The sequence below is a fragment of the Triticum aestivum genome, chromosome 7B, assembly GCF_018294505.1.
Source record: "Triticum aestivum cultivar Chinese Spring chromosome 7B, IWGSC CS RefSeq v2.1, whole genome shotgun sequence".
NCBI lineage: Eukaryota > Viridiplantae > Streptophyta > Magnoliopsida > Poales > Poaceae > Triticum > Triticum aestivum.
This window is the reverse complement of record NC_057813.1, coordinates 259,326,790-259,335,217: the sequence shown is the minus strand read 5'-3', so window position 1 is coordinate 259,335,217 and position 8,428 is coordinate 259,326,790. Positions and strand designations below refer to the sequence as shown.

Below are 8,428 nucleotides of genomic sequence, written 5' to 3'. Positions count from 1 at the left end.
TTTCCATTAACCGTGGCATAACGGACTAGTCACAACCACACAACGCAGTCCCTACGTTACTGAATTTAAACTGTACAAGATCTGATTTCCAAAAGAGCAATAATCGATCTCATAGGAGTATTTGGTTAGTTAGCCTCGACGGTGACCAAGTAAAGTGCACTCGCCTTCGTTTGCCTCATTCGCATCCAAATGGCAATAAGAAGATGAGTGGCTCGTGTGTCAAACCTGGGATTCAGATGTTTCACAGCTGGGGAAGAAGGCCAGATCCAGGCGCTGGAACAGCAGCACACGCCACTTGTTTTTCCTTTTCCCCCTTTGCCACTGAGGCATAAGATGCTGGATCATATCAGCCCTCGCGAAAACGACCTCGCACTGATCAAGCATAGACGTCCTGTCAATGAGGCGAAGAGGGCGGTTGAGATTAACCAAGATAATGCAAAGACTTGAAAGAGCCTCAGATTGATTAGTTGTCATCTCTCTTCACAAGATTTGCTCTTGTTATGCAAGTAGAGAAAGGGGGCAATCATAGCTGCTGGCTGGAAAGGTGACGGGTTTTTTTTCCGAGAAAACACAAAGGTTACAGCCCTCCTAAGGCTTTGTTCGGTTAATCCTCTCCCCAAGAGGATTGGAGGGGATTGGCAGGGATTGGTTCATATTTTGACTTAGAAGAGGTTTAAATCCCCCTCAAACCCCTTCAATCCACTCGGATTCACCCGCAACCGAACAAGGCCTAAGAGGTTACAAACAAGGAGCAAGAATAATGCACGTCCCAGGGTGTCGGTAGGACAGTTCTAAGCCCGGTGGCACCTGCCCTAGCCCAAAGCCTGGCCTCACTTTGATTCTACCGACAAGGGTGTCAACAGAAGGCCGGCTAGAAAGGTGATGTAACTCCTCAAACACTGATTTGAACAATAAAGCTTGCTAGGGTTCATCTGCTTGCCTTAGGGTGAGGAGTGAAACTTCATTCTTTCCCCAAACAAGAGCGGAAGCACTTCTACTCATGTCCAAACTTTTTGTGTCTCCAACCTAATGCTATTTGAGCATGCTCACACTATTCCCCCGCATATCTTTCATGCCGCTTGCTGTCCTCGCTATGCCCCAGAGCACTGCCAGAGTTCCTGAAAAATGTTCGATGCACATATTAGTAGTTTTTGATCAATCTTCGATAAAATAAGTTTGGGATTCATTTGCGATCGCAATAGTAAGGGGAAAAAAGACAGCCAATTCATTTATGATTCTAGTTCCAGAAGGCCATTGTATTTTCGGCCACAAGAAGTCTGATCAGATAATAATTGTAAAGCAAGAAGTTAACAGTTGAGCAAAGTACCCCCAAAATGCGACTAGTCATTTAGCTTGGCGTCACCAGTTGACGCCGTGATTTCAACATCACAACTAGAAATGAAGCAAGGAACATGCACATCAAGAGTAACAGACAACAGCGCCCACTCCACCGCACATGCAATGGTCTTACACTCTCTTAGTTAAGAAAAGTACTCTTCCCTTTTAAAGCAGATACGGCATGATCTTGTATGACTTATGAATATGACACAAGGGTACAGGAGTAAGATGCTTTGCCTCTTTTTTAGAGCATCTAGATAATAAATAGAAAATCGGGTTGTATGATCTATTTTCTTTCTATAGTTTGAAACTAAAAACTGTATTTGCAAGTCTCGAGAATAGAAGACAAGAAATGCAAGGCAACGGTGTGAAGTGAAAGATGCCACGGTTATAAAGATTTATGAATCAAACACTGCCAATGTTAGATCCATCCATAGATTCTGAAGTTTATTATAGACTAGTATCCGCATATTTAAGTCTAATTAGAACAAATTAATCATACGTACTTGGTTATAGCAAACTGGTTTGCAGTAAATACACACTCACAAGATGACATAATTAAACATTCTTTGGTTATGTCTTGATTCTGGCTGTTCAGTGGCGAACAGATGTTACAGAATGCCAGCTTTCTGGACAATCTTTCTGTAGGTAAGCATCCTGAAATTGATATGCAGAACATGATATATTATGAATATGTGAGTAAAGGGTAATGGAACAATATGTGCTTCCAGAATAACAGCAAAACAATAGATTCAATAGCTAATTTCTGGAGTAAAAACAAACTGTAAACAGGTCAGTCAAGTAACTTGTGAGTAATACATTTTCAAGTCTGAGGCTGGAAGTGATCAGCACAGGAGTTTGGAAAAGACATCCAGGTCCAGCTTTCCCTCGTGAGCAGCAGGAGCCACCTCCCTCGCCAACCTTCCGACCACTCGCTCAATGTACACTACATACAGCCCATTTATGTTTTCTAGGACTTCCAGGTCTTTGCGTGCCTTCAGAATAGATCTCACCCATTCTTCAAATATTTCTGGATAACAGTTTGTAAAGTTTGATCAAACTCTCTGCAATGAATTGCCGGGAAGATATAGCATAGTATGATGCAAAGAAGCTCTATTAGCAGTGTATTATTTGGATATACATTTCAGTATTTATCGATTCAAATTTGTAATTAAAGATGCACATCTAGATAATAAAAAGCTCTCAACTGTGGCTGCCAACTAAAACACAGTATCTGTATTTAGATATTTGATACGACGCAATTTCTTTAAATCAAGTGATGCAACCCTATTTTTCACACTGTCGTGTTGAATGTTGATAATGTCAAGAGAGGTTGAGCTAGACCAAACTTGACATGGGAGGAGTGCATAAAGAGAGACCTGAAGGACTGGAATATCACCAAGGACTAGCCATAGACAGGGGTGCGTGGAAGTTAGCTATCCACATGCCAGAACCATGACTACGTTTCGAGATCTTATGGGTTTCAACTCTAGCCTACCCCAGCTTGTTTGGGACTGAAAGACTCTGTTGTTGTTTTAAGGGTTGAATGCAAACACAATTCAGAAAACTTAATAGATAGGGAAAAGGATGGCCAGGGGTAAGAAAACACTAACTTCTGTCAAATTGCTCGCAACATAGCCAAATTTTCATGTAATCAGATATGAGGAACTCGATTAATTGTATCCTGCAACACATGAATAGGATGACCACACGCAACATTTAGTTATACAGTCAGAATCAAGGTAACAAAAAAAATCTCATACGAACTATAGAGACGACATTCCATACATGAGCACACATCGCATTCTTAATATGTAACTTTGACCGTTATTTTGTGTGTGAATATGTTACTATTTAAGAGCATGTTGTAAAAATATTTTCCATCACAGATCTAATGATAAAGTTTCCAGGTAGCCAACCAAAATAGTTTCTTATATGTTACTTGTCTGACAAATTTGAAAATACATTTTCTACACCATCATCTATTTCTGAAACTGTTGCAGGAAGTAGCAACTGTTGTATATCCCCCTTCAAATGTTCAGTTAATTCTACACATTCAACCATACAGTCTGTGAAGATCAATAAGACAAAAGGAATAAATTTGGACCAATGAAGAATAACATAGCTGATGCACATGCAGGATGCTAAAAGTTACAGGCACCAACTAAATGAGCAATCCCGCAAAACAAAAAAACTAAATGGGCTGTAGGCTGTCAATTAACCAGATTTGACAGCCAGTGAAAGCTCAAACCCGTTAACTAACCTCTGTGTATCCTAATTGCGACACTTTGGGCCAGCGCCAAATTAATGGGCAACTGATCGCCTATTCAAAGCATTTTTCACTATACTGCTAAAGTGGTAATGGTAGCCTCTTCAAACTATTCTTCACCCAATAATCATGGTTTTTGAGTCGCGACTCATGCGAGTCGCTCTGGGGCAGCGACTCGGAAGAAGTCGAGCCTGCGTTGTGACTAGTCGCGACTCAGAGTCGCGAGTCGACACTAAGCTGAGTCGACCATATTTTTGCGACTCATAGACTAGTCGTCGACTAGTCGCGACTAGTCGAGCGACTCGAAATCCATGCCAATAATTCAAGACTAAATGACTATGAACTACTGCACATGTAGGAATAGCTGCCCTGTGCAAACTGCTGGTATAGTTTTTCATCCAGATTTCAATGCTACAGGTCAAAACGTCTGTTATAAACTAGTGAATTAAAATGGGTACACTGGAGAACAGGGAATCATGAGTGCCTTTGGAGAAGTTAAAATTCTTCGACTGTAATATAAACTAGAATTAAAAGAAGATCAGCTTAAGCTTACAACATGAACATATTGCCATGCATATCAGGGAAGGAATCATCAAACGGATCTAAGAGAAGCAAGCTTTCTGATACATTTGAGATCTTTTGAGAAACTGCAAGGATTATCCGCTGACCAATGAACTCTTCATTTCCTAACTTGCGGAACAAGTGCTGCACATTGAATTGGGCATCTGAGCAGTCAACTGGCCCTGCAAACTTGAACAAAATGGAAGGCGACAATCAATGTACTATTGGTTGATATTAGGAGCACAGACACATGAATGCCAAAATTTATAGTTTATGTCATTGCGTATTTGCGTTTACTCGGCATTGGAATGACCAAAAGTAACTAAATAAAACTACAGATGTGACCACTCAGCAGATCTATTCAGAATAAAACATGATTCAAAGTGATCATGTAAAAGAATATGTTGATATGATTTACCTATAAGAAATAATGTAAAACAAACACCATGAAGCCTATAACTAATCTATCATACTTGGTGGGACTTCCACACGTACTACAAGTTCAATTTTGATACGCAGGAAGTATTTCAAGTTATTTTGTGGACAGCATATAAATATATAAAGTAAACATACATTTGTTATCTCTAGTTGGGATTGGAAATTTGTTTGACGATAAGTTGGGATGGAGGCTGCAAGCTAGAATGCTACCTAGTGTACTGTAAACCGAAATAATAAGGAAAGCATAATTACTTTCTCCCAGAGCATATCATTGATGATTTTACAGCATAACTTAGGGCTGACCTCAAGAAAGCCATGACCCTGAGTAAAATACTACCAGATCGTTGGAGCAAAAAGCAACTTGTGCTATATTGATGTATTGCAAAAGAGCCTGGGATTGTGGTCGTAGTAAATATTTACAAATTTTAAAACACTCTGTATGAACTAACTAGAGTAACTTGCATGCCAGAAATCTGATAGAGGCGGAGGTTCCCGTCTTTCGATGAGATGATGGATTTCGATCAGGCGTAAGGTTGAATTGCATGTTTCTGTCAGACCATCACCTTGTGTGTATTGTTCTGAAAGAATATAGACAAAACATCCAAAGTACTTAAAGAGTATATCAAATAAGTATCACCTGAATCTGAAGTACCAGCATTTTCAGGAATGGTGCACATCCTTTTCATCAAACGTGTCACTAAACCATCAATTATCTCCTCAACCAGTTCCTTTTCCCTTTTCGACGATAGAATGTTCTTCAATAAAGCTGAAAGAAAAAATATTTTACAAATTGATAAAAGACTGTTGTCTCAACCAAATATGGATTGAACAGATAAGATAAACAGAAAATTTAATCATTAACATAATGGTAATTTTGTCTGCACTGTATTTTGAACATGCATGTTTTGGTCTGACATTGCAGATTTAAGAACTCAAAAAAGATTCTGGATCACGCTACAGTAGTGTACGTCTATAGTAAACAGTAAATAGCAACCCACTAAGACAACAGAAAATAAGGCTGGAAGCTGGAAGTGAATTTGTAAGTCATATTCTGCAGAATATGGCAATATTGATTTGTTGCCTAGATTCCATGTCATTGGTCTTGAAACGGCCTCTTGCAGAAATGCAGGGAAAGGCCGCATACAAAAGACCCAAAGGGTCGGACCCTACCCCGGACCCGCTACGTGCACCGGGCTGCCCTTTTTTTATTCCATGCCATTGGTTTGCCATGTCAACACACTGAAATTTATGAGCACCATGATTTATTATGTACATGTAAGGTGTGCCTGCATGCCTATTCTATCCTGCTTGAATTGATAAGTGGTAACTAATAGGGTACTAGACTTCTATATTATATAATCTGGAAAGAAAAATCTAGAATTGGCCTTTGTGTCCCATAAATTCCATTATTTCAAACGACCACATTATATCCTGCACTCTTTGAGCACGTAAATGTACATATGGACCAAATGGTGATAGTTCAGCACAAATGAAATGTAGAAGGTTGAATTGGTAGTGTAGATAAGTTTGTGTTTTCTTCCTTCAAATATTATACCCATGAAAATACTAAAACTTGACTGTACAGTAATTATTTCGGATCAATACACACCAAGGCAGGAATGTCGTGTTCATCATAGTTGAGTGCTTTCTTAATATCTCACTGGATTATACATCACACTATGCATAGCTTAGATTATCGTTCAGATTCAATGATGATATTATAGCAGAATTCTGACTTACCCAAAATGAAGTCTACTGCTTGGTGAGAGAATGTACCAAATGTGGAGCAAGGTTCTCTCTGCACAAGCTAATCCAACGTTAGAAACATAGAAGAAACAAAATATGGGAATCTCAGTTACAATGAGAGGATAGAATTATACTTTCGCAAAAATCCCATCTGATAGCTCCACCAGGAAATCAGTTGACAAGCTAAGCTGTTGTATCTCATCCTCGCTATTGAAGTCTGCACAATCAAAGAATTCAAACGAAGGTTCAAGCAGATAAAATTTTGCTGCGGTAACCTCAAATAGGGAGTGGTAAGAGGGGAACGATCCAAACTTCCAAATGGCGCACAGTTCATACACACTCGTGGAACAAAAAATAAAAAGTTAAAGCATAAGGATATGTTCTGAGTAGCACCCACCCATCAAACTAGTGACGGGAAGAGATCGATCCAGTCTCCGTCGCTTCTCCTTCCACCGCGCTGTTGCGATTAAATTACAAACACGATTGTTAAAATTTGGGGGGTTGCATAGTGGCCAATTAATTTCATCTCGATCACAGACTCTAAAACTGTACCCAATCTGAGGAACCTCCTCCGCAGCACCTCGTCGACCCAATGTTCTCCTCCACCCGTTGGCGGCGGCGGCTGCAGGTCGCTGCACCCGTCAAAGAAGTGGCAGCGGCATGACGCAACCGGCGGCTCCATCGCCTCCCCTCGCACCCCATCTGATCGACAACACATCTAAGTCACACCAACTGGGCGCCGGAAACTGAACGAACGCGGGCGCGCGCACTTACCTTGGAGGAGCTTGAGCTCTTCGCGGAGGCGGAGGATCTCGCGCTTCCGCTCCTTAGCCTAGGTCAGAGAAGAGGATGAAGTGAGATGAATTAGAGGTTTGTGGTAGGAGGGGGGGGGGGGGGGGGGTGGGTATGAGACCTTGCGCTTCCAGTGGATAAGAGGCGGGGAGGAGGTGCCCGCGGCGGCGGCGGTTGTCGAGGGGAGGCGTTTGTAGTGGATGAGAGCCATTGCGAGGGCTGCCTTCAGCGATGGCGAGTCTATCCGGGACGAGGATGCGGCCAGCGGCGTCGCCGTCGGCGGGCGGGAGGCGGGAGCCATGGCGATTTCGGCGACGAGCAGGAGGGAGAGAGCGAAAGCCCAGATGAGAACCGGAAGCACAAGAGAGCGCAATTTGAAATTTATAACTAAAAAAACTCGACTATACCACCTATATAACCAAATGAACTCCCAATACATGAGTGTATTACGAGCCGAAAGAAATATAAAACAACAACCGAACAAGTATACGGCCAAGCAATACAAAATGAAAAAGTAGCTCTCTTACAAAGCCGATCCTAGGATAATCGGCACACGCACACTGCAAGCGACTACGCTACCGCAAGATAAGACAAGAGGAACTGAGTACAACGACAATGCCACGCCCTAGTACACCTAATCTCCACAACCACGCCCTCAGGAGGGAAACTAACGCAACACGTCACCGCTACCGGGTCCACAATGGACAAAAAGGATTTCACCCAGAACCCGGACACAAAGGGAAACACCATGACGACATCTTCAAGAAGAGAGCGGCACCCGCGAGCGTCACCGTTGTCGGCGTCAGAGCGCAGAGCTTTCGCCCGGTAGCTCCCGTGTGCCACCACGAGGTCTTCAGGAGGAACACGACGAGATCGGAACCCCAAATCTGGATCGGGGCACCTCCAATGCCAGAGATAGAGAGCGCTCCCGAGCCACTCTCCGTCGTGCCTCTCGCCGCCCACACGACCAAGAGGCACCGCCACCGCCACCACCATGGGGCTCGTGGAGAGCCAACCATGTGGACCGCCTTCCAGCCCCCCCTAGATCTAAGGCACGAGACATAGCCAACCGCCGGCTTCACAGTGCATGGACCGCGACTTGAGAAAACCAGCCCCTGAGCCAGGGTCGGTGCCACCACCGTAGGGGCACCGACGCCTGAGTCCCCTCCAATCCCGATGGACCAGGGGTACATGACCCAAAGGTTGCCGACGGCAATCACTGAGCCCACAGCTCAGACGACGCCAAGTCCACGACCATCAACACTGACCTGACTGTCGGCTTAG

The 8,428-nt window shown here is 43.0% G+C and overlaps 1 protein-coding gene across 3 annotated transcripts; it reads right to left on the bottom strand.

Annotated features, from left to right (window-relative positions):
* Positions 1-530: 530 nt before the first annotated feature.
* LOC123157026 (protein MULTIPOLAR SPINDLE 1) lies at positions 531-7,683 on the bottom strand. 3 transcript variants are annotated; one of them, XR_006478658.1, is made up of 12 exons: positions 7,266-7,681; positions 7,127-7,184; positions 6,905-7,054; positions 6,750-6,809; positions 6,487-6,569; positions 6,347-6,404; positions 5,244-5,372; positions 4,161-4,350; positions 2,952-3,022; positions 2,158-2,368; positions 1,845-1,995; positions 531-1,118 (listed from the first exon to the last, which is right to left on the bottom strand). XR_006478658.1 is itself a non-coding variant. In XM_044575249.1 (11 exons), exons 1-10 carry the CDS (start codon positions 7,581-7,583, stop codon positions 2,184-2,186), a joined length of 1,302 nt encoding a protein of 433 aa, XP_044431184.1. In that variant the 5' UTR covers positions 7,584-7,683; the 3' UTR covers positions 531-1,118; positions 2,158-2,183. The 3 variants fall into 3 exon arrangements, 1 of the variants encoding a protein (XP_044431184.1); XR_006478657.1 differs by having other exon boundaries at positions 1,885-1,995; XM_044575249.1 differs by lacking the exon at positions 1,845-1,995 and having other exon boundaries at positions 7,266-7,683.
* Positions 7,684-8,428: the final 745 nt, after the last annotated feature.

What these genes read in the sequence shown, in the direction of transcription:
- LOC123157026 (XM_044575249.1), bottom strand. Translation starts at nt 7,583, where the DNA reads ATGTATTGGGAGTTCATTTGGTTATATAGGTGGTATAGTCGAGTTTTT. An exon ending in AGAGCTCAAGCTCCTCCAAG is followed by an intron (nt 7,055 to 7,126) that starts GTAAGTGCGCGC and finishes GTTGTCGATCAG; the next exon opens with ATGGGGTGCGAGGGGAGGCG. An exon ending in GAGGAGGTTCCTCAGATTGG is followed by an intron (nt 6,810 to 6,904) that starts GTACAGTTTTAG and finishes TAATCGCAACAG; the next exon opens with CGCGGTGGAAGGAGAAGCGA.